Genomic DNA, 25,598 nt, shown 5'->3' on the forward strand with positions numbered 1-25,598 from the left:
CAAAAGAGTAGAGAGACTCAAAGCAGTAGGCTCCAGGACTGCCGAAACTCAGTTTCCGAGAGAGGCTCAGAGAACATGGGACCGCTGATGGGGAAGCCCAGGTCTTTACAGCAGCGCCCAGAGATTTCTAACCCAAAGGAGACTGTGTTGCCTTTCCATAGCCGTTGGCTCGCCATTAAGACAGAACACAAACATTGCTTTCAAAGCTGATCCCTGAATGGATTAAGCTAGAGAGTCCAGCAGCAGTGCAGTTTCTGGAAGTCAGACTATTTTAAGAAGTAGTGCATTACCCCCAAGCATGTTTAAGTGCTGTCACAGCACCTGGATGTCCTGAGCGTTGAATCACTTCATAATTCAACAAACATGAGTTGTCCCCATGAGCATCTGTTTCTCCTGTTTTACCACAGATACATGATGGGGGCAGAACTTATGAACTGCAGGCATCGATTGGTGATTGAACTGCTTCTCACACCAGCAACTCCAGGTAGCATTTTCCAGGGCGAGTAGCTGCGTGGCTTTCGTGGTGTGTCCTGGAGAACTGAATGGCCAATTCACTGTTTAAAGGTATTAATTATTAACAGTGATAAAAATGATGACTTCAACATTTATCTTTATTGTTTCCATTAAACTTTATTTAACGGTGGTTAAATAAACGATGGTGAGCCTGGCAATACAGTTAGTGCGATAAAATATGCCAAGTGGTTGGTACAGTGTTATACATTTAAAAAGCAGGTCAGAAATGATAGTCTTCCCTTTATCATGGGAAAGTTATAATTTTTCCAAAAGATAAAAGTATTTTGGGAAAAACTTAATTTTTTTTTCAAAAGGGAATGAAAATGGTTCTAGTCCAGTGGCTACTCTGATTAGCTAGGAATCGCAGTGTTCATGAAGTTCAGGTCTAGATATTCACAGACTGTCATTTTGATTGGTTTTGCCCTTTCCTGAATGACTAATAATATTAGCAGTAGCCACCGTAATTATTATTATAAATATTGATATTGGTAGTAATGCGGTCATAATTGTAGCTGGCATCAGTAGTTTCGCTTGCCCAGTATCCCAGCCCCTGCTCTTGGTGATATCTAGGTCTCCTTTGGCAAATTACCACGCCCATTGGATTTGGTCTTGGTTGGGATGTCAAAGTGCACACCCTTCTTTGGAGGGAGACTCTAAGGTAGTGGAGCTAATTCCTTCTCAGTGCAACGCCTCAAAGGTACTATCGTCAGTTCCTGTGACTTACCTGGGGCCGCTCCTGACTCCTGCTTCCTGGTTCCTTCCAAAGCTTGGCCGTTCCATGTAACTTTGATTCTGCCAACTCTCTTAGAGCCATCCAATACATTTTTAAAAATTTCTTTACAAGTTAACCAGAGGTGATTTGTTTGCTTAATAATCAAAGAACCCTAAATACTTCTGGGAGATAATATTAGTAAGCATAGCTGTGATTGTTATTTTCATTATTCCAAAGTCATTGTAGTCATAACTAACATTTACTTACTATTTGTTATGTCCTGGGCACTATTCTAAGCGTTATCTCATTGCAGCATCCTCATGACAACCCTGTGAGGCAGCGGGTCCGCATCATTACTAGCCCACTCTACAGATGAGAAAACTGTGGCACGGAGAGGCCAAGTAACCTGCCCAGAGCTGGTAAGTGATGGAGCCAAGTCTCAGATGCACCATCTTCAACTCTGGCACTCACACCCTTGATCACTGTACTGCTTCTCTATCAAATGACTGGGACAGGATGTGCCTGGCAACATGTTAATCACTTCACATCCGTCATCTCATTTAATTTTCACAAAAGCAATATTACCTCCCTGAAGTTGAGAGAGTTGACAGAATGATAGGTTACATGGAATGGCCAATCAGAACTGTGGGTTCTGATCGCAGCTACACAGATGAGGAAACGGGGGCTCAAGGGGGTTAAATGCTTTGTGCAAGGTTGCTCAGCTACCAACATTCCCGAGCAAAGCCATCACGCTGAGGAAGGTCTGCGCCTGTTAGGAGAGGGCTGAGGGAGAGGGCCAGGTCTGCTCAGACTTAACCTCACTCACTGTTAACAGAACAAAGAAACTTTAAAAAATGTTGCGCATCAGGCTGGCTTTGCAGGGTTCCCAGGAGGCTTGAGCAGAAAGGGAAAACTTCCTTGTGCTGAGATAACGTTGAAACCCACATTTCCAGGCCAGCTGTTTTTTTTTTCCTTCCCTTTTTTCTTGGAGAATTCCAGGCCTGATTAGATCATGCTCTGGACTCGAGTCAGCCAAGGGCCACGGTTTAAATCACTGTGCTCCTGATGACCTTACATGAACATCTAAGATAAATCTATTTATTTTACACTGAGATCATGGAAAATAAAGCAATCCCTGCTCCTCTCCAGCAGGCCATGCTTGCCAAGTCGGTTTTCATGACATACTTGTATAGTTAATTTATCTTCTCTGAAGAATGAGATTTAAAAACTAAGAAAAGAGTTACTAGTGCTTGTGTCAGAAACAATGGTGAAAGCCAAGAGCATTGTCGTAGACCCCTTCACCAGAATTGGCAGGTTGATGTGTTTCCAGAAGCGGGAACAAAGACCCCCAAATTCCACTGAGCCTGGGGAAACTCTCAGTGGCTGTATTTTCAGGGCTGTGTCGGGAAATGAATGATGTGGAAGACATCTGGGTGGCTGCTGTTTGGCCTACACCATGGACACCAAATCCCACCAGCATTGATGGTCCCTACCCCAGGACTCCTAAGTAAAGTGGAGTTGAAAATTTGAAATTTGTGCCCAGGAGGTAGGTAGGACCATTTTGAGAGGATTGCCTGGCTGGGATAATTTTCTAGAGGATGCTGATGGGGGTGATGTGGAGAGTAATCAAGGTGAGGGCAGAGGAACAGGTGATTTCTGCTTTGCCTTCTTAAGCCATTATTTCTAGACCCCAGTTTTGCACAGCTTTCCGAAGCATGGAAGGATGGGATTACTGTTGAATTAATGTCTCTGTTTCATTTTGTCTTCTGCAAAATGGGTTTAACCTAGTGCCTAACTCAGATGGAAGGAGTACATGAGATAATAATGCATGCACGATGCCTGGTATAGGGTAAGTAGTCAATAAATGGTAGGCTCTTCTTACATTACCCCTCTTCCATCTGCTACTGACCTGTGTCATTCAGTGTTCTCGTCTATGGCCACTGGTCTGTCTTCAGGGGTTCATGGCTTACTTAGATTATCTCTAAATCTTTTCCTGTGTTAACATTCTATTACTCATGTCCACTCCTGCCATTTTATAGGTGGAAAAAGAGATTGATGTTCAGAGAGGTTCAGTGACTTGTTCAAAGTCACACAATTAGCAACTCTAACTCTACTGCTATTCATATGAATTAGTTATCCATTGCCACATAACAGATTACCCCAAAATGTAGCATATGACAACAACAAACATATTGCCTCACATTTTCTGAAGTTTAGGAATCTGGGAGTGGCTTGGGTGTATGGACTGGCTCAGGGTCTCTCTTGACCCTGAAGTGTTGACCAGGGCTGCAGTCAACCTAAGGTTTGGTTGGGCTGGAAAATATTCTTGTGAGATCATGGACAGGGCTGTGGGTGAGAGGCCTCAGTTCCTTGCCAAGTGAGACTCTCCACAGGGCTGGCTGCTCCTGACATGTTTTTCCCCAGAGTGAGTGATCCAAGAAAGTGCAGAAGGAAATAGCAGTGTCTTTTATAACCTAACTAGAGACCCGATGCACAAAAAGTCATGCACTTGGGAGGGGGGAGGGTCCCTCAGCCTGGCCTGCATCCTCTCACAGTCCAGGACCCCTTGGGGGATGTCCACCTGCCAGCTTAGGCCCGCTCCCCGGGGGAACAGGCCTAAGCTGGCAATCAGATATCCCTCTAGCAGAGCAGTTCTCAACCTGTGGGTCGCGACCCCTTTGGCAGTCGAATGACCCTTTCACAGGCGTCGCCTAAGACCATCCTGCATATCATATATTTACATTACGATTCATAACAGTAGCAACATTACAGTTACGAAGTAGCAACAAAAATAATTTTATGGTTGGGTCACAGCATGAGGAACTGTATTTAAAGAGCCAGAAGGTTGAGAACCACTGCTCTAGCAGCCTGGGAGCCCTCAGGGGATATTCTGCTGTGGCTTAGGCCCGCTCCCCCCAGGGAGAGTGGGCCTAAGCTGCAGGTGGACATCCTTAGTGCTGCTGAGGAGGCGGGAGAGGCTCCCACCATTGCTGCTTCGCTCGCAGCCCACTTGGCTCACAGCCGTCAGCCCGGCTTGTGGCTAAGCGGAGCTCCCCCTGTGGGAGCGCACTGACCACCAGGGAGCAGCTCCTGCATTGAGCGTCTGCCCCATGGTGGTCAGTGCGCATCATAGCAACCGGTCATCCTGGTAGTTCCGCCATTAGGGTCAATTTGCATATTACCCTTCTATTATATAGGATTGCAAAAGTGATGGACCATCACTTCTCCCATGTGCTACTGGTCACACAGATAACTCAGGTATACTTTCAGAGGTGGGGACTATGCATGGACAAAACTGTCAGGAGGTGTAGATTATTGGACACTGTCTTAGAAACTGGCTTCCACTTAAGACTGGCTACTTCACAAGACTTAAGCCAGCCAGTGTGGCTCAGTGGTTGATCATCAACCTATGAACCAGGAGGTCAAGTTCAAATTTCTGTCAGGGCATGTGCCCAGGTTGCAGGCTTGATTCCAGTTAGGGGGCATGCAGGAGGCAGCTGATCAATGATTCTCTCTCATCATTGATGTTTCTATTTTTCTCTCCCTCTCCCTTCCTTTCTGAAATCAGTATATCTTATATAATAAAACCTTAATATGCAAATTGACTGACCAGCAGAACAACTGGTGGAACGACCGGTCGCTATGGTGTGCACTGACCACCAGGGGGTAGATGCTCAATGCAGGAGCTGCCCCCAGCCCGCAGGCCCCTACTGGCGGTGGCTTGGGGCAGGGTTGGCGACCATTTGGTGCCAGGCCAGCCAAGGTGGGTGCAAGTGGGGACACCAATCACCCTGCCGGTCGCCCCACAGATTGACCCTGATCGCCAGCCAGGCCTAGGGACCCTACCCATGCATGAATAGTGTGCACTGGGCCTCTAGTCCTATATAATAAAAGGGAAATATGCAAATTAACCCTAATGGCGGAACAACCGGGAACGACTGGTTGCTATGATGTACACTGACCACCAGGGGGCAGGCAGACACTCAATGCTGGAGCTGCCCTCTGGTGGTCAGTGCACTCCCACAAGCTGGGCTGATGGTTGTGAGTGCAGCAGTGGTGGCGGGAGCCTCTCCTGCCTCCTCAACAGCGCTAAGGATGTCCAACTGCGGCTTAGGCCCACTCCCCAGAGGGAGTGGGCCTAAGCCGCAGTTGGATATCCCCCGAGGGCTCCCAGGCTTCCAGAGGGATGTCTGAGTGCGAGCTTAGGCCCGATCGCCCGGGGAGTGGGCCTAAGCCAGCAGGTGGACATCCCCCGAGGGGTCCCGGAGTCTGAGAGGGCACAGGTCAGACTGAGGGACCCTCCCCGCCCCGAGTGCACGAATTTTTCATGCGCCGGGCCTCTGGTATTTTATAAAAGACTAAGTACAGAAGTCCTTAACATGGTCCCAGGGACCTACCTTCCTCCCCAGCTTCCTTGCTCTCTGAGCTCCAGTTTGCACTGGTCTTTTTTCAGTTCCTCACACAGACCATGTTTCCTCCCAGCTTGCCTTGGAAAGTGCTGCTCCCTCCACCTATAACACTCATGTCTCATCACCTATTACACTAATGTCACACTCCAATGTCTCATCACCTAGAACACTAATGTCACACTCCAATGTCTCATCGCCTGGAACACCAACGTATTACTCATGTCACATCACCTGGATCACTAATGCAACACTCCAGTGTCTCATCCTCTTTATGCTTTAATGCTCAACTCTACCAACATGTCCTCCTGATTCTCTAAACTAGGTCTGTATTGAAAATAATTGAGTCATCAATGAATTAATTATTAATATATATACACAGGAGCATATGGTCTGACCTGTCCTCTCTGGGTTGTCAGGAGGGAGCAGAGACGATAAAGTCAGGCCTAGATTCCAGGTTTCTTTACTCGGAATCCTGGATTTCCACTCTTTGTAACCACTTTTTAATTCCCATTCCTAGGGGGAGAAAAATAGCTGTTATTCTACCTTGTCCTTTTACAAGGCTCTTTTCATTAGTTCTTAAAATAGGCCTATGCTGATTTTCCTGACTGAGCATCTGGCCTATATTCTTGCTCCCAGGCCCCCCTCCATTAACCACAAGAAACTACTTTCTTTATAGTATGCCATTTTATTCCCTTGTCACTTTGATTCTTATTTGTCACCACGTACGGAGTTTGAGAAGTCACCAGTTGCTCTTTTTGTCACAGGTTTTCATTGGAGGTCAAGTCCTGCTTCTAGAATGCGTTGGGGGAAGAGTTGGGGAAGATAATTCTCTCTTTTTACCCAAGATTGAGGAGACACACACACACACACGCACACACACACACACACACACACACACACACACTCCGCACTTCTTTGATTTATCCTATTTGCTAGGGTGATGGAAATCACAGCAGCATATATATGTACGTGTATGTGTGTATGTTGGGGGGCAGGAGGCATGTCTCAGCCGAAAATGGAATTCAAACATGTCTGTAGAAAAGGTGGGGGGACCACCAGGAAGTGATTTGCGGGAGGCTCCCTCACCCTCTGGGAGGTAAAGGGTGGGGAGGACCCCATGAAGTCAGACATGGATTGCATCTGGGTCCTGTAATAAGGAGGCTTCTGAGGGCAAGAATGAGGACCTATTTGTGGACTCTGTGACCCTTGGGGCACAAGCGGGCCCTTTTGGAGGTCCAGGTGACCTGGTAGGACTGTGAGTCAGGGAGAGGACCATCACCTTATTTCAGGTGGACCAGGACCTGCTGGCACGTGGAGGCCCAGCAGCTGTAGGAGTGGCAGGCAGCACCCTAGTATGGACATTGCCGGTGAACTAGTATCAGTAGCAGCTTCAAGGCCACATTGTGCTCTCAGGGGCTTTCATGCAGGAACCGCGGGTGAGTGGGGTGGGAGAAGAGAGAAACTCAGCAGCTGCAACTGGATGCATTGTGTCTCTGGTAACTGAATGGTTTGTGAGCAGCTGGGAGACATCTCCAGGGGACACTAGGGACACCAGAGGCTGAGATCTCATGGGGCACCCATGTCCTCCAGGATGCTATGGACAAAAGCCAGTGATGTGTGGACATGGCTATAATCGGTGACCTGTTTGGGGCTATAGACCAGGGAGACCTGAGAAATTCAGATTCGTATGGAATAAACCACTGAAGTTAGAGGTGAGAGAAACCTTAGAGATCAGAGTCCAACCCTTCACTCTGCTGAAAGGAAGCAGAACCCAGGGAGAAAGGCAAGTTTTCCAGGGCAGCAGCTAAGACGGAACTGAGTTCTAGCCTCGCTGTCTTTGGTACCTAGGGAGTTTGGGGAACTTACGTATATCTTATATTTCCTTAAGACCACTGAGACTTGGAAGGGTGGGCTGATGCTAAGAGGCAAGCAGCCTATAGGTTGGGTGGGTTGCACATGGCCTGTGACTAGAGGGACAAAAATAATGCCAGCATACCCCAAATGTCTCCTCACTGGGGAGGGGAAGTCCATGGTGACAAAAAATGTGAGCAGATGCTGAAGTGGAAAAGGGGTGGAAGCAGAGGACAGTGACAAAATGGGACCACTTTGTATTTTCACTGGAGGCCCCTGACCGATTTGCCCACTCCAGGCAGGCTTCCTGGGTTTCAAATGGCCTGATGTGCTTCAGCCATGTGCTGAAAACTTCCCTTTCCCAGGACAACTAATGTGCCCTTCTGACCTCATACTTGGGTTCTTAAGCCTTACTTCACTGCATGTAAAGAGCAGGGGAGAGGAGAGGAAAGGAAAACAAAAGAAAAAGAAATAAGCAGCCCTGACCGGTTTGGCTCAGTGGATGGAGCGTCGGCCTGCGGACTGAAGGGTCCCGGGTTCGATTCCAGTCAAGCGCATGTACCTTGGTTGCGGGCACATCCAAGGGGTGTGCAGGAGGCAGCTGATTGATGTTTCTCTCTCATCGATGTTTCTAACTCTCTATCCCTCCCCCCTCCTGTCTATAAAAAATCAATAAAATATATTTTTTAAAAAAAGAAAGAAGCAGAGAAAATGGGAGTGGAAACAGGGTTGGAGCAGAGGAGGGGGAGATGTACAGAGACACACAGAGAGAAAGAGCAGGCGTGGGCCATAAATTGCTTCCAAGGTGTAAGGAACCACAGACGCCCGCCTTCAAGGCCTCCTGGGGCCACTGTGTAATAGCATCCAGCCTCCTGGCTGCAGGTGGGCCTCTCACCTGCCTCCCATTAGAGCTCCTTGCCTCTGGAAACCAGCATGATTTATGAATCCCGCTGGGCTCAGGCCCAGACAGCCGCCCCTCACCCATCACATCCCGGCTGACCCCCAGTTGCCCTTCTTCTTGCACATGGTACAGCAGGTGGATTTGAATTTCTAATGACTGCAGACACCTGTGTTTCCCTGAGGCGCTCACCATGGTGATGGAGAACAGACCCAGGCCATAGCCAGGAGGAAGAGCGCCGTGGAGGAAATATGAGAGACAGGACTTGTTGGAGGCATGGAATATCCCTGAAAGGGTGGACCCTGTTAGATTTCATTAACTGTTTACATTTCCCTGCCTGCATTCCACTGGTCACCTGCCCAGAAACACAAGTGGAAACACAAACCTTAAATGAGATCAGATTTTCCAATGAAATATGATAAGAAAAAAGGGGCCCAATGCCAAATCACAGGTAAATCTGCCCAGTCCACCACAGGGACGTGCGTGAGCAGCCCGGTGAGAATGTGGCCCTGGTCCAGCCTGACTTCTGGTTGTCCGGAGGCCCCAGGAGGCCCAATGTGAAGGAGAAGGACTAACATAGGTTTACAGAGCCCAAGGGAAGCTGGAATAGCGTTGCATAGGCTTGGATTTATGAGGAGGGGGGTGCCTGCCAGATCCCTCCCAACCTCTAACTCCTTTGGAGAGTAGCACACTTCTCCTGGTTACGATTCTGTTGCAGCTCATGGAAACTCAAGATGGAAAGCTTAAGGCCTCAGGTCAAGCCAGCAATGCAGAGGAAAGAGAAGACTTTGTTATAAGACCTAAATCCCTCAAGATGCAGCATAGTTCATCTTGTTGCTTACCTCAAGTTCCTTAGTAAAGAGTAACCCCTTCATTCCCAAAAAGCGTTCCCAGGGATCAAGTCAGGCTAAATCGTTGGTGCCAGCTCTCAAGGGCCAGCACTTCTCTGCTGCTGCTGCTTAAAGGGAAAAGTGGTCCTTGCTCAAAACCTTCCTGACTCCTAGAGAATCTACTGAAAGAACGTTCCCCACTATCAGTAGTCCAGCCTATGACCTTAGAGGAGGTAACTTCTGCTCCTTTAAGTTCTTCCTCCTCAAACTATAATACATAGTATCATTGGCATCATTAGCATTATTTGGGTTTTTGTTAGAAATATAAAATCTCAGGTCCCTGGCCCAGTCCTACTGGGTCAGAATAGAGCCATATCAGGGGCTCAGGATTGGTCCTTGTTGCCCACAGGTTATTTGGAGGTGGTGGTCGTTGATTGGCTCAGTAAGCAGCAGTCCGGGCTGTTGTGTCAAGTGACCTCTATTTCTGCTAGCATGGCCATTCTGTTCATGTGTCCCTCATCTCAGGTTTGGGTAGCTGATGGCAAATACTGGCTAATGTCACCCAGCGGAGTCATTTCTACTATCTACTTAAGTGACTTTTCCTTGGTAGATGCTTTCTTGTCTACCATGATCACATTTTTTGGTGATACGTAGGGCCCTCTGCCATATGCCCAGCCAGCCACATGCCTATACTTTAGGCCTCCTTGTTTCCACTCATTTAGTCCTTTTCATTTCAGACTCCTGATCAGCCGGTGAGGCCATTGACCACTGTCCATGAGTTACATATGTTCTCACTTCAGGCTACTTTTCCTTCCACACAAAGCAGATGACTTGGTGCACCACTCAGAGCTCTACCCATTGGAAAAACTTTCCTTAGCTCCGTCATTCAAGTCTGCTCTCTGATGCACCCACCATCCACTTTCATTTGAGCTCACACTCCGAGATGTTCCATGTGGGATTTTTCTCCTTCAGCTTGTTGTATTGGTAAACGCCCCTCACAATGGCTGGATGTAGGTGCAAGTGGAGAGAGGGGCACTGGGCAGCCATGGAAGATGGCATGGGAGTCTGGGGTTCCTACTCACGAAGCCTGATTGTGCCCTCTGGTCCTGCTTGGGATCCATTCTGGATGTACCAGTGTCATCTTAGGATGGCCTGCTATGGTCTCGGGTAACTTTATGACTTGGAGGGTCTGATAGAACTCAGCTCATGATGGGCAGTTATAAATTAATGATCATTTGATACCACAGAATCAAATATCCCATGTCCACGAGGGCCCATTAACACTCTAGAATATGTTCCTCAAAAGAAAATGCTGTAGATGACATGGCCTTGGTCTAGAATCCCAGAGGTCTATGTTGTGATTCTCCCACTGGAGCTTGGTATAAGGTCCTTACTTCATCCTTTCCCACCACTGACATCTCCCAACAACAGATGGCCTGGTGGGTCATATGCTTCAAGTGGCAGGGCTATTTGAGAGCTCGTTTGGAGCTTCTAGCAGGGGAGTGCAGCTACTCTTGACCGAAGACCAATACTCTCCTCTGGGCAGAATGGTGTCCCCTTTGACCGACCATGCAGCTTTGGGAGGGATGCACATGGATCGGCGAGGAAAGAGGGGGACACCTGTCTAGCCAGCCAGATCAGCCAAATTCAACCCTGGTGATCAATGGTATGACAGATGTCACAGCCAGATCGCCCTCCCATCCATGGCAGAGCTATTTGTACGAGGGCCTGGACTGACTGCAGATCCCTTTCTTGTTCCAGGCCCCATGCAAAGCTGGCTACCTTTCAGATTTCCTGGCATATAGGCTGGAATAGTATTGCTAGGTGTTGACTGTGCTGTCTCCAGAACCCAACCCAGGGAGACCTGACATACATCATATTTCATTCTTGGTGGCAGTGATGAAAAATGCAGCAGTATGTCTTTCACTTTGGACAGTATTTCTCAGCATGCCCCTGATCTCTGGACCCCTGAAAACATTAGCAGTGTGCTCTGCCTCTGCGTCTTCATCGGGTTTATCTCCCACCATCTGAAGTGAGATGCTTTCCCAAGGCCTCCAGTGTGCTAGCAGCTCTTACTGTCCCTGCTCTGTCACTGATGTAATGACTCAATGTGATATTCTGCAGGATGTCCAGATGGTCCAGATTTCCTTCTGTGAGGGCAGGAGAATTAACAGAGACCTAGGACAGTACTGTAAATTATTGCCCATTCCACATGAGTCTCTTCTCTGATTGGGATGTTTAAGCTGCTCTAGCAAAGATACCATGAATGACATGACAGCCATATTGGAACTGCTTCTTGGTTGAGTATGTGATTGTCTTCTGCCATTTTACCAGTATCCATCTGGTTTCTGCAGGGACCTGATTGGTGAACTAAATTGAAATATGGAGATATGAAAAAGGCCATCACCACTGCATCATAAAGATTCTTAAGGGTGGCATTAATCTCCACCATTCCCCAGGAATGAGATATGGTTTTTGATTCACTACCTTGGGAAGGGTAAGGCGGTTTCAGTGGCGTTTATTCAGCCTTTCTATTATGATGGGCCAAGGATCTCATGTAGGAGTTCAACAACTGAGTATGTCAATCCCAATTATATATTTGGAGAACAGAAAAAAATGATCACTAGGTGGGTCCATGGCCTCACTGGACCCATTGTAACTTGGCATTTGGCCAGGACTCATTTTATTAACTTGCTCTCATATGCCTCTAACAGGTGGGCATGATGCCATTTCAGGTTTCTAGGTATCGATGTCATTTGTGTCCAGTAATCCTCAGAATGTATGGGTGTTTCTCTCTCCTCAGTCCACAGTCATCCGAGTAAGTTCTGTCTCCAGAACCCAACCCAGGGAGGCCTGACAGACATCATATTTCATTCTTGGTGGCAGTGATGAAAGATGCATGTCTTTGTATGTCTTTTTAGGGAAATGTCAAAGGAATCATTATATTATATACCTGTCGTGGTGTTGCTGTTCTTCCATTCGTCTCTGTAGCCAACAACTTCTTGGTATGAAAACTGGCTCAGGTCTAGGAATTAAGCAAGGTTCATGACTTACTATTGGGGTTACCACCCTCAGCGTCCTGCTCATCATTCTTGCTCTTTTTGATTGATTATATTAAGCAGCAACCCTGCTTGTCTACCTATCTGTTTTCTCCCTAAGGAGAATGTGTTCTACTAACCATCTTCACAACTCCTTTCAGGTTAAGCCCCCTGGGATGTCCCTTCAAGTCAGCTGGTTTTGAGGGTAATTGTAGGGCCCACCTTTTATGGTAGTTAAATACCATCACCTGGACTCTATTTCTTCAAGTCCTCATCATTCCCTGGGCTATTAATAGACCATGTCCTGTGACTTATCTCCTACAGTCAACCTTAGCCTGTAGGAAAGCCACCACTGAATGCCTTAGTGGTCAGCCTATTCCTGATGGCCTTGATGAACAGTGTGTTCTCTGTGTCCTTCCATGTAACAAAATCTCTGATGGATCTTCTGCCCTTACATAATATATCCATCCAAACCAGCATGCCTACTTCCCTGAGCCATTTAACCCCACCATGTCTGTGGCATCTCGGGCATTACCACTTGGGTTGGGATAGGCTATTGCTTTCTCCAGATTTCTAAGAGTTACCTAACAGCAAACTTGCACATACCCTAGGTTTCTTGCTAGGGTGTATAGCCCATGCCCCTAAAGAATACTCCCAAGTAAATGAACTCTTGCTGATCCATTCTTATGTTCTGTACTCCTTGATCAAGCACGCTCAAGATCCAATTCTTCCTGCATGCTAGCGAATTCTTGGAGCTTCATTGGGGATTGCTTCTTTCTTTCCTGATCAGACCCAGCACTTCCTAAACTGGGATTAGGCTGGGATTTAACCCTGGTTACTGGCCTGGCAGCCAGGACAGATTTGGGAGGAAGTCTTGAGGAGGACACTTGCTCTCTTTAAGTGGAGAGGTCCATGCTGTATCTTCCCATGGGAGCCAGTTCTAGTTCTTAACAGGGACAAGTGAGCCATCTCTGTAGGGAAGATTCAGGGAAGTCAATGGAACCACAATATTTGGGGGATGGATCCAGATGACTTGGTCTCATGTTCAGGAGTTCAAGTTTTTCCAGCCAAGGCACTGGTTTTAGCATAGTAGACCTGCCTTGACTGGGTATTCAACACTCTTTGAAGCCTGGTGACTAATAAAATCAGAATCTGAGTTTGCTCCTCCACTGTGTCCATGCTTCTACTGCAGGAGCAACCAAAGAGACCTCCTGGCTTTCACACTTGGTTTTTAAGACTATTAATTGTCCTTAGTTTCTTATTATCCCTCAGTAGGGCAGCAACTCAACTTAGAACCCAGCTATTTCATTGTCCTTATATGTGTTGTTTCTCCATGATGTTCAAAGGCCTGAATCATCATACCAAGCAAGGCATTCCCCTCCACCAGGTTATTCTTTTAAGTAGCCACCTGTGAATTTTTTATCCATTGGGTTGCCACCTTGTGACAGGAATTATCTGTACTCCAAATACCATTTGGGAAGGGGTCTTCCTTGCCAGCTGTGTGTGAGTGATCCAAAACCCAAACCCCTTCTTATCACCGCTTCTTTTTGATCATTCCTGGTACCAATTGTGTTGGGTGGTTCCTTTAAGAAGCAGACACCAGGCGGAGTTAGAAGTGCAAGACCTAATTATTGGTGCTAAAGTCTGTGAAAGATGAACGGGAGAGAGGGCCAGAGTAGGCAGGAAGTGCCTTCAGACTGCTTTCCATGCAGGTCTGGCACTGTGAGAAGCAAGGGGTCACAAAGGAGGATTGGGTCAGAGATGCCAGACTGGTACAGTAGGAGCTCTAGTGCAAATATTACCTATAGAGGAGTCCTGCGCTTGGTAGGAATGACTAGTGTCCTTGCTGCCCCTCCCAGACTGGGAATAACATGCCTTCAGCTCACATGCTGGAATTAGGCCATTTCTGGGTAGGCTCAGAGGGTCCACACATATCCTCAAATTGCAAGCAAAAATCAGTATGCGTTTATTTTTCTGTGGCCCATAGTTTTGACTAGATTCTCAAAGGATTTCCCGATGCCCCAAAGTCCTGTGGCATTGAAATGAATTCACTTGATCAACCCATTTTCTCCTGGCCCCTTTCATTTGCCCCATGTTTAAGGCGTTGTTTATATACTTGCTACAGGCTAGCTACACTGGCCTCTTTGTGTTTCTTACTCGCACTCAGCTCATTCGCAGCTCAGAGCCTTTGCATGAGCTGTTCCCTCTGCCTAGAACACCCTTTCCTGGCTCCCATGGTACTTTACTTCAGGTCTCAGTGTTAATGTCACCTTCCCAGAGAGGCCTGCCCTGATTCCACAAACTGAAGTACCTCCCTCAGCCACTCTCTAGCAGACTTCTGTTTCATTGCTAGCATAGCGCTCTCACCACCTGGTCCTTCCTTCTTGATTTGTTTATTACAGATCTTTGCCCAGTAGTACATATGCTCCATGCAAACAGGAATCACTGTCTTGTTCATTATGCCCCCTTATGCCAACAATGTGACTGACACATGAGAAATACAATATTTTCTCATGTTAAAGAATAAATGTTTGTCTTCTCTATTAGAAGATATTTTTCTACATGCCTCCCTTACATCTTCTTGTAACTATTTCTTTATAGCACTATAAAATATAGATATAATTGTAAACAATCCAAACATACAAAAAAGTCCAGACAAAAGATACTGATGCACTCGCCTCAAAGATAAATAAATGCTAACATTTTGCTTCAATTTCTCCTTTGCTTATTTTATATTTTACTAGTAGCTAACATTTCATATCTCATATTTTGGATCTGAGTATTTAGCACTACTGTGGAGCTATGGACGCTAGAGCCACCCTACCTATGGACTTGTTGCTCTATACCAGTGGTCGGCAAACTGCGGCTCGTGAGCCACATGCGGCTCTTTGGCCCCTTGAGTGTGGCTCTTCCTAAGCCTTAGGAGTATCCTAATTAAGTTAATAACAATGTACCTACCTATATAGTTTAAGTTTAAAAAATTTGGCTCTCAAAAGAAATTTCAATCGTGGTACTGTTGATATTTGGCTCTATTGACTAATGAGTTTGCCGACCACTGCTCTATACGATAATAAAATTCCTTGTTGTTCCAGCCCCAGGAATTGGGTTTGTTGTACGTACAGCTGAAAGCCTCCTCCCTGTGATGGCCACATTTCTCACTGTGTTGAGTCTTAAACTGTGGCCGGCTAGCAGTTTGCGTCTGGCTGCCTGTTTACCAAGGTACAGACAGTTTTATTGCCTCCTCTAACTCAGATTGCCCAATTCAGAAATTTTTTATATTAGTAATTTATTTCTGTGTAACAAATGTAACAGCTTAAAACAACACAATTGATCATCTCACCCATTTCCTGTGGGCCAGGAACCTGGGCGCAGCTGGACTGGTGGCTCTGGCTGGGGCACTCACATGACGCTGTAGTCAAGTTGCAGGCTGGGGCCACAGCCATCGGAAGGGCAGGGGAATGTGCACCCAACCTCATCCATAGAACTGTCATCAGGAGCCTCAGTTCCTTTCCACGTGAGACTCTCCCTGAGGCTGCTCACGCAGCATGGCAGCTGGCTGCTCCCAGGGTGAGGGATCTGAGAGAGAGAGATTGGTGGAGGGGGCTCCTCCAGTACGCCACCATGCACTCCCCAATATCCACCTGGTCATCAACTGGGAGTCATATCTGATTGCTGTCTCCACGTACACCATAACCACTGACCCCCTCCTTTGTACCTCCTCAGTGCCTCTCACACCACACCACTTCTCTCCATTCTGTTAAATGCAGGATGCTGAGAGAGCTAAGTCTGAGGGCAAATTGGATTCTGAAGCTGGCCCTCAGATTGTTTCCCATGTCCTACAGAATAAAGTTCATGGTCTTCAAGGCCTGCCTGCATCTCCAGACTCCGTATTACATGTCCTCTACTCTCCCTTCCCTGTTTTGCTTTGGTTCTAAAGTTCAATGCCATTTCCTCAAGGAAGCTTTTCTGTTGCTCAGACAAGATTGCTCCCTTCCCCCCATTTCATGCTCCCAGAACATTCTGTCCTCACTTGTGTTGCTCATCACATTTGCTCAGTGTCTCAGTGCTATCTGTTCTGTAAATCCACAAGGTAAGTCCTGGACACACAGGTGTTGTTCACAGGCATACTCTAAGGGCCTGAAAGGATGCCTGGCACATAGTAGATATGCAGGAAATGTGCTTAATAAGCAAATGAACAATTTTTACTTGGTAAGTCTTTTACTTTCTCCTTTAGCACATGGAAAGAGGTTCCATAAAAGGAGACCAGTTGCTTTATATACAAACTAGAGGCCCAGTACACGAAATTCGTGCATGGGTAGGGTCCCTAGGCCTGACCAGCAATCAGGGCTGATCTGTGGGGTGACCGGTGGGGAGATCAGGGGGCCCCCGCTGGCACCTGCCTTGGCTGGCCTGAGGCCTGCAGGCTGGGGGAATCTCCTGCATTGAGTGTCTGCCCCCTGGTGGTCAGTGCACATCATAGCGACCGGTCGTTCTGCCACTTGGTTGATTTGCATATTAGGCTTTTATTATGTAGGATCTTATTTATCCCAGTGAACAGGTGGCAGCATTGAAACAGACAGTAGTGCAGTGCAGGAGATTTTCTGAGCCCTGTGACAAACACTCTTTTCTTAACTCAACTTAAGTCAAGATTCTCTGAGCCTTTGTTCAAGTAGGATTTGTTCTCAAGAGTTAAAGTCTTGCTAAATCAGCTTAGTGAAAGTCCCCAATCATTGATGTCTGATTACCCTTGATATCTGATCAAATTCCTTACACCGCACATCACCTAAGATACCTGATCACCCTGGCCTGCTTTTGTCAAGAATCCTATCAAATCAGTTCAGCCAGAATGCCCCCTTACCCTTAATGTTTCCTGTTAGTAATTTCCTACCCACTGATCCCATCCTACTCCTTGTCTGTAAATTCCCACTTTTCCTTATTGTCTTCAGAATTAGGCCCAACCTCATTCCCCTACCACAGCATCCCATTGCAGTGGTCCCTTGACTAAAGTCTTCCTTATTGTCTTTAACAAGTGTCAGAATACTTTTTTTAATACCTGGACAGGGTCCTCTCAATTTGTCTTCAAACAAATGCACACTCTACCTAGACCTCCAAATGGAAGCATAAATATACAAGGAAATATATTTTTCAGAGGGGCATCTGTTTCACTATAGGAACCTAACCTAACTTACATCATCGGACCCAAGGAAAATGGTGCCTATTAAGTTTTATTTCAGTTAAATACCTGAAAGGAGGGTTTTTTGAAAAACTCTAAGATTATATATTCATTGATAGTTATAATAATAGTCAACATTGATTGAGCTGCCATATATATGCTAGCCTCATTTTAATCTCCTCACCAACATTACCTCTTTTTTACAATTGAGGAAACTGAGGCTCTGAGAGGCCAATGAACATGCCCACGTTCACACAGCTGGTGGGTAGTAGAGCCTTGATCTGTCCCGGGGTCTGTTGACTACGGTGTCTTTGTGCTATTGTACCCTGATGCCTTCTCATCGAGTTACCCTACTTTTGGTTTCCTTCATCACCCAAAATGCATGTAACTCTTAAGCTAGACACTTGGATTCTGGTCAGATTTTTTTTTTTTTTTTTTTTTGCCAGTGTTCTTTGAAATGCTTTGCAGTTCATTTGCAGAACTGACAACATTTTGTATTAAGTTGAAGTTTATAAATATACATAGGGAAGTCAAGAGCAGGTTTCCCCCGAATGATTCAGGAGCACATGGACTATGAAGGAGGGAGGCTCACTGGCTTTTAGCAATTTGCATGAAGAATGACCTAGAGCCAGAAGAATGTGGCCAGAGAAAGAACCACAGACGCACCTACCCCCTTGCCTGGCTCCCAGTGGAAAGAGAGTGGAGCTGAGCCAGACCTGGAGGCAGAACATTATTGCTTGTTGTGTAGGTGAACAGCCGGTATTTATTAGAGCTGGAGACGTCCCTGGTGGGGCCGGTTACAGCAGGCTCCGGTGGAAGGGCCCTTTGTCTTTCCACAGACCAACCCTTCTCCATCTCTGGCCCTGGTTGACTTGAACTTTGTGTTTTGTGTAACTGATGGAAACCAAACTTAATTGCCAGCAGTCTGGGATGCCTCTCTCAGGTTTGCAGACCAGCTCCACCCAGCTCTTTCCTCTGGCTTATGGTTGCTGCTCAGCGGCTGATCTGCCCAAGTTACGGCTTGAAGAATGGGGAGCTGTTGATATTCACAGGACAGCCTTCTCTGCTGTTTCTTTCTGTGTGCTCACGTACAACCAGCCTTCATGGTGGCACTGAAAAAGGTACAGGTGTTGTTAAGTGCCTCTTCTTTTCATGAAAAAATGAGTGGGTATTGTGACTTGTAATTAAATGAGTGGCCTGACTCCATCTACTAACGCCAATTGTGGATTTCTCAGTATTGATTTCAAGTAAATAATTCTTACTTCCAGGTATCATTCCCTACTTCCCAGTATGACATATTGCTTTTTTACACCCATGGCCTCTCTAGCGATTTATTTCTCCCAGAAGTGGGTGTAGAAGGTGAGGGCAGGAGGGAGAGATAGCCATAATAAAAATAGCTAATGTTTACTGAGTGTGTAGGCACTATTGGAGCTCTTTATTCCAATCCTATTTGGGCAGGTACAATTATTCTTCCCACTTAACAGATGAAAGAACTAAGGCCATCATAGGTGAGATAACTGCCCAGGTGTGCACAGGTAGTAAGTGGTCCAGCTAGATTCAACACTAGGCAATGTGATTCAGAGCAAATGCTCTTAAGGTAGAAATATAAAAATGGGTGTGTATGTGTGTGTGTGTGGTGGCGGGGGGGGGGGGGGGGAGATTCTCCAAATACCCATTGTGCAGTTTATAGCCTAGACTCAATAATTATATATAATAAATTACTTTCCCCAAATTCAACAAATATTTGGTCAAATTTTCAGTATCAACTTATGAAGATCAGTCATTAAAAAGTTGGGAGCTACAGGTCCCCTTGAAGAAGGCTATGGCTCCCTCTTACTCAAAAAGAAAACCAAGAAAACATGCAAAATGTTTGCCTATAATTTCCAAAGGTTCAGAGGCCCTCTAAAAACTCCCTCTCAATAGACTTCATGAAACCCAGGTTAAGAACACTGGATTTAGAACAAGACTAAACTCTATTGGTATGAAAAATTGAGGTGACCATGATGGGAGGAGAGGAAGCTGAATTGGTGCAGGGCTGCATGGCCTCTGGCAAACTGTGCCCTTTTCTGTGTCATAGTCATAGTAGCTTCCCTCGTCCTCTAGCAGCCCCGGTTTATTGTAAAGTTCAACAAGATGATGGTCCCCAGGGAAAAGTGTCCTATTCCTTCTGGAAAATTCCCTTCGAGGTTCCAGAGCCCCAGGAAATTTGCAAACCCGAAGGAGTACAACAGCCCAATAGGAACCAATGACCCCTGTGGGTAGGACAGCCCAGGAAGAGAAGCGAGGGCCGGTACCCAGGCCCGTAAGCCTGGAGAGGCAAACACCTGGCACCAGGGACTTCCTCAGGGAGAAGCCAGTCAGGTTCATCACCTGGGCCTCACCCTGATGGGGTATATTTGCTGCAGAGATGAGGTTGTGTGTGTGGATAGGGACCACAGAAGACAAGGGAAAAAGGAAGTGGAACTGTCAGTTGATGGTAGAAACAGACTCTTAAGAGGCTGTAATACCCATTCTTGTTAGGAAACTAAGTCACCTCCCCACTCCCCTTACCAAAGGACTAGGGCTGGTTGACTACCCTCAAAGTAAAGCTCCCCTCTATAACCTCTGCCCTCCACTGCTTAGATTTGCTGCCATTTGGTATTGCCCCCACTTTTAAGGCTACTCCTGGTGCTTGTTCTAAACAAATTTCACCTGGATGGAAAGTTACTCCTGGAAGTTGAGGTTGAGGAAGGAGGATCATAACATGGAAATACTTTAGGTCAGTCTCGGGAAGATAATTCAGATAATGATTAATGTTCATCAAGTATGTATTATGAGCAAGGCCCTAGGCTAAAGGCCTATGGACATGACCGCATCAGATCCCTCCAACAGTCTACAAAGTGGGTTTGATAATTATTTCCATTTTACAGATGAGAAAACAGAGATTCAGAGCGGGAGTTAGCCTGCTGAAGGTCAGGTAGTCAGAAAGTGGTGAATCAAGGACCTGAACCCAGGTCCCTGACTGCTGAGTTCGTCCTCTCAGTTACTTCACTGCACTGGGCTCAGGGGCAGGGCTGGGATTTAGGAATTTCTCCCCCAGAGGAGCACCTGTGTCGGGGCCCCTGCCCATGCAGGCTGTCCTTGGCCCAGGGGATTCTACCTTCCTCGAGTTCCTCCCCTCCATTCCCATTGCTTACTCCTTGCTCCAGGCCTTCGTCCACGGGCCCAGTTTCTCTCTCTCTGCCAGTCTGGACCTGCTCCATCCCTCAGTCTGGATATCAGGGTGACACTCTCTTCCTAGGACTTTACTTTGGGCCCAGCACCCACTTCTCCTACATTGCCAACCCTCCATTAACTGAAGAATAAAATCCAGCTACCCTGGGCCACACCCGTCCTCTTTTCCTGCTCTTTGCCACATCCAAACTAGACATATTGTCTATCCTTTCAGGTTGGCTTTTGTTCATATCCTATATAATAAAAGCCTAATATGGAAATCGACCGAATGGTGGAACAACCAGTGAAACGACTGGTTGCTATGATGTGCACTGATCACCAGGGGGCAGATGCTCAATGCAGGAGCTGCCCCCAGCCCACAGGCCCCAGAACAGCCAAGGCGGGTGTGAGTGGGGGATGGGGGGGTCGCGATCGCCCTCCCAGTCGCCCCGCAGAGGGAGGCAACTGGTGGTGGTGGCTGGGGCGGGGCCAGCGAGCAGGCAGTGCCAGGCCGGCCAAGGCGAGTGCCAGCAGGGGCCACCAATTGCCCCGCTGGTAGCCCCACAGATGGGCCCTGATTTCTGGCCAGGGCTAGGGACCCTACCCATGCACGAATTTCCTTCACGGGGCCTCTAGTATATGTATAAATCTTTAACTCGCATTTTAAAAAAATCCAAATGTTTTTATTGATTTTAGAAAGAGAGGAAGGGAGAGAGATAGAGAGAGAAACACTGATATGAGAGAGAAACATCCATGGCTGCCTCCTGCACACCTCTTACTGGGGATCGAGCTGGAAACCTGGGCATGTGCCCTGACTGAGAATCCAACTGGTGACCTCTTGGTTCATGGGTTGATGTTCAACCACTGAGCCATACCAGCTGGGCTCACACACATTTTCATGATATATGTTGCCATGGATTCTTTTGGGAAAAGAATAAGTAAAATTGTAATATAAACTTGTAAACAATCATTATTTCCTAGTGGCGCTGGCCAAATTTAGTCTTTCCTACTAGAAAGCTCTCCCCATCCCCTCCATGGATTGAGACTCTACTTCTCTCTCAGTCCCCAGGTCAAGCTCCCCCAGCTCAGGGAAACCTCCCCACTGCCTTGGACCTGAATGATAGAAGGGATAGGGTTGGAGGAGAGAGGTAGGGGTTGGCTCCCTTTCTCCTTCCATCACCAGTGCCTCCTCCCACAAGGACACTCACATGGCAGGCAGTGGAGCCTCCATCCCAGGCTACTGTGGGGTTGGGGATGGGGGTGGGGAGGAGGGAGTGGGTAGGGGCATAAATGTGAGGGAATGGGTAGGGGCATAAAAAAAGAGGAAGAGTGGCCAAGGGTGGCTGGATTTTATTCTTTAGGACTCACCTTATCTGCCCTACAGCCCCGCCTACCTCTGCCCCATCCAGCCACCCCTGACCTGCCAGCCGTCCCCTTCTCTCAACCCGGCCAGGGAGCCTGGCGGGACCTGGGTTGCTCCCCGCCCCCACCCCCCCTAGCTTCCCTGCAGCAGTCCCTTCCAGCCCCAGCCTGAGTTTCCCAGCGGCGTGGCCACACCTCCCCAGGCCCCGCAAGGGTTAAGGCAGCAGAGAGGAGAGGTTTGGGCTGACGTTTAGCTCTGTCGCTGAAGGTGGTTCCCTCCGATGAGGATGGGAGAGCCTGGCGAGCTGAAACCGGAGCTCCCGCTCAGCTGGGACTTGGGGAGGTCCCTGTAAGGAACGCTGATCACCGGCCCCCTCAGTCCCTCCCCCGCAGTCACTCGGGGCACCGGCCACAGGAACGATGGAGCTGGGCTGGTGGACGCAGTTGGGGCTCACTTTCCTGCAGCTTCTACTCATCTCATCCTTGCCAAGAGGTACTGTGAGTAGCCGGCAGGACACCCCAGTTGGGAGGCATCTCCTTTCTGGGGTCTGTAGGGAGTGGGCCTGGGGAGCCCCAATAGTTGGTGCTGCGGGTGGGCTGTGGGGTCTTGGCTGGTGCGCCTGCCTCCTTCCCGAGAATGTGACTTGGTTTTGTCATCCCAACTTGTGGGACTGAAACTGCCTCGCGAAGGGGTACCAGCTCCAGTTTTATCCATTTGTTTTATTTTGTCTTAGGTTTTTATAGCATAAAATTACCTCCAGGAGTCTATCCAGCCTGAGTTACCCACTCTGACCCGCAAAAGCCAAGTTTCTCCTAGAAAGAGCCCCTCAGAGGCGAGTGGGAAGGAGAGAAATGAATCGGGAGCCGGGCGTGCCTCAAGGGCGTTCCTGCCGGTGGGTGTCTTGCTTGGTGAGATGTTACTGTCACATCCCTTCAGGACAGATCCCCGCCTGGGAGGTTTCCTTGCTTGGCACACGTATTTCCTTCCTGATAAGAGTGAGAAGGAGGAGGAAAAGGCTGAGGTTAAAAGTGCACGTTGTTTCTGGGGACACACAGTGTTTGTTTAGAAGGAGTTCTGGCTTCTCTCTGTGTGTGTTTTTTTTTTATCATGTGTCATTTTCGGAGCCACAAACCCATGTCCAATGGACTCCCGGGGCAAGTGAGGCTGAAACCAGACCCGGACCTTCTGGGAGCCTCTGAGGCTGGAGCAGAAGCGAGAGACTGGCAGGCTTGTTCTGTGACTGCTCGCTGGCAGGCAGGGAAAGGGGGCTTCTCAGGAGCATCTGTCCTTACAATGGATGGCTCTAGGGGTGCGGTGTCAGGAGGTAAGCGGTAAGGCAGGTGGAAATGCGCGGATGTGACAAAACAGGGCAGCTTTGCATGGGAGCAGGGAGTGTGTGAGCTTCGCTGCCCCCCTTCTGTGCTGGTTACCTGTCACCTTCTGTGCTGGTTAGTTGTCACCTGTGCTGGTTACCTGTCACCTGGGCTGGTTACCTGTCACCTGGGCTCTACCCAAGAGCTGGGTGCTCCATTGCTGCAATTAGCTGGCAAGTGTCCCAAGAGTAAACAAAAGGTCAAGATTCATGACAAAAGCTGCACTTTGGTCAGTGCTTTCCACCTCCCCATAGGCTGTCAGCCGCTGGTGAAATTTTGGTGATTTCCTCTCAAGCTGGACAGAGGGTTTCATTTGAATTTTTTCTCATCTGGAGTGAACGACCATAGTGAAGAAAGAAGGGGGGCACGAGGGGCCGATAACCCAGACACTCGCTCTGCAGTAGGGTGACGGCTTCCCATGCAGACCGCCCCCTGCCCCACCTCTCCCTTTTAGAGCCTGACCTCCAGGCTTGGTGGCCCCCAGGCCAACTCCAGAGGAACCTGGTTCCTACTGGGAGCACCAGGGCTCGGATCAGCCTCTCTCTCTCTCTCTCTCTCTCTCTCTCTCTCTCTCTCTCTCTCAATAATGTGGCAGGTGAGACATCTCAAACCCATAAACTTTAAAAAACAAAACAAAAAACAAACCCAAAGCTCAGCTACCTTTTTTCTTGCCCAGGATCTGAAAAACCCATTTGTTCCCGACCTGAGAATCTCTTTTACTTTCTGCTGTGGAAACGCTTCAGGGAGGGTGCGTGGATTCCTGGCAGCCAAGCTGCGGGCTGAACCGCAGGGCAACTTCTCAGTGTCTAGCGAGGATAGCTCCGCTGGTGAGCGCTCACATTCAGAGGGCAGGCGGAGGGATGGCGAGGAGAAGGAAAATATTTCTTTAAGTAGTGAATGAGTCCCCTCCCTGCTGGAATCTAAATCTGGCCCCGGCAGGAGAAGCCTGGAAGCGTAGCTCCTCTAATTGCTTTTCTAAAATGAGTGCTTGATGAAACGCAAGCATCCACCGGATGGCTCAGGGGATGTGGTTGCTCATCGGCAGGGGACACATGTCGGCGGACGCGAAGCCAAACATCAGGCCAAGCGATAACCCAACATAAATAGCATGTGAGGGAGAAACCCAACTCCACTGACTTCACCAAATAGCAGCAGCTCTGCCAGCAGGATTCTGCCCAAGAGGAAAAACTCATTTAAAATATGTGACTCTTGGGAATGAAACCTTAATATGGATAACTCCACGAGCGTTGCTTCCAACAGACATTAGCTTGTGGAGGGGACGAAGCGTAAAGGCAACGGGGGAGGATGATTTGAAACACAGCTATTCAGTGGGCAGGAGAAGGAGCTGAGAGAGGGGATGTGGAAAGAAAGCAGGGGAAGGAGTGGCAAGAAAAATTAGATGTTGGTTTCTAATGGGATGTGTTAGCAAATTCCAAGGAGAGAGCTATGAAAATTGGGCCTTCTTGGCAGGGGTGGATTTTTGTGGGGACCATGGAGAGGGAGTTTCCCTGAGATATACTCCGAAAACTTCTGGCTTCTCCAACAGGAAAATAATTGAATGGTGGGATCATGGAGTTTGGGAGTTGGGAGTGACGTTAGAGGTCATTTGGTTTGAGTACTTTGTTTTTTCTTTTTTTAAAATATTGTTAAATTTGATTTCAGAGAGGAAGGGAGAGGGAGAGAGAGATAGAAACATCAATGATGAGAGAGAATTATTGGTTACCTGCCTCCTGCATGCCCCACACTGAGGATTGAACCCACAACCCAGGCATGTGTCCTGATCAGGAATTGAACCGTGACCTCATGGTTCATAGGTCGACGCTCAACCACTGAGCCACGCCAACTGGGTCTTTGTTGTTTTCTTAGAGAATTTTTATGAGTTTATTTTCAGATTCAGAGGACAATGAGACTAAGCACCTAAAAGGGTTTATGATGTGCCCCGTCTTTGAGCCAAATGCTTTACATGAAGTCATTCCCAGTCCACCCCACTGAGGTAGTGCTGTGATTCTCCCTGTCTCACAGATGAGATTCAGAGAGGTTTCATGACCTGCTCCAGGATACACAGGCACGGTTCCTCAAGAAGTTACACATTTGATCCAGCAGCTTCACTTCTGGGTATATACACAAAAGAAGCAGAAGCAGGGACTTGAACTGATGTTTGTACACCAGTGTCCACAGCAGCATTATTCCCAATAGCGAAAAGGTGACAATCCAAAATGTCCATCCACAGGCAAACAAAACATGGC

The 25,598-nt window shown here is 47.8% G+C and overlaps 1 protein-coding gene across 4 annotated transcripts in view; it reads left to right on the forward strand.

Moving 5' to 3' along the window:
* The window catches only part of PAMR1 (peptidase domain containing associated with muscle regeneration 1), a 138,901-nt gene that overhangs the window by 53,209 nt on the left and 60,094 nt on the right, over nucleotides 1-25,598 (forward strand). The window contains exons 2-4 of one of the 4 annotated variants that reach the window (XM_059709658.1): nucleotides 408-564; nucleotides 1,539-1,644; nucleotides 2,621-2,771. Coding sequence is in view for 1 of the 4 variants with exons in the window: in XM_059709656.1 (XP_059565639.1) it covers nucleotides 22,399-22,471 (73 nt within the window). In the remaining 3 variants the exon portion in view is untranslated. Of the gene's footprint in view, nucleotides 1-407; nucleotides 565-1,538; nucleotides 1,645-2,620; nucleotides 2,772-22,205; nucleotides 22,472-25,598 lie in introns of those variants that run through there. The other 3 variants (XM_059709657.1, XM_059709659.1, XM_059709656.1) reach the window with 3 other exon arrangements.

The sequence above is a fragment of the Myotis daubentonii genome, chromosome 9 (assembly GCF_963259705.1).
Source record: "Myotis daubentonii chromosome 9, mMyoDau2.1, whole genome shotgun sequence".
Classification (NCBI taxonomy): domain Eukaryota; kingdom Metazoa; phylum Chordata; class Mammalia; order Chiroptera; family Vespertilionidae; genus Myotis; species Myotis daubentonii.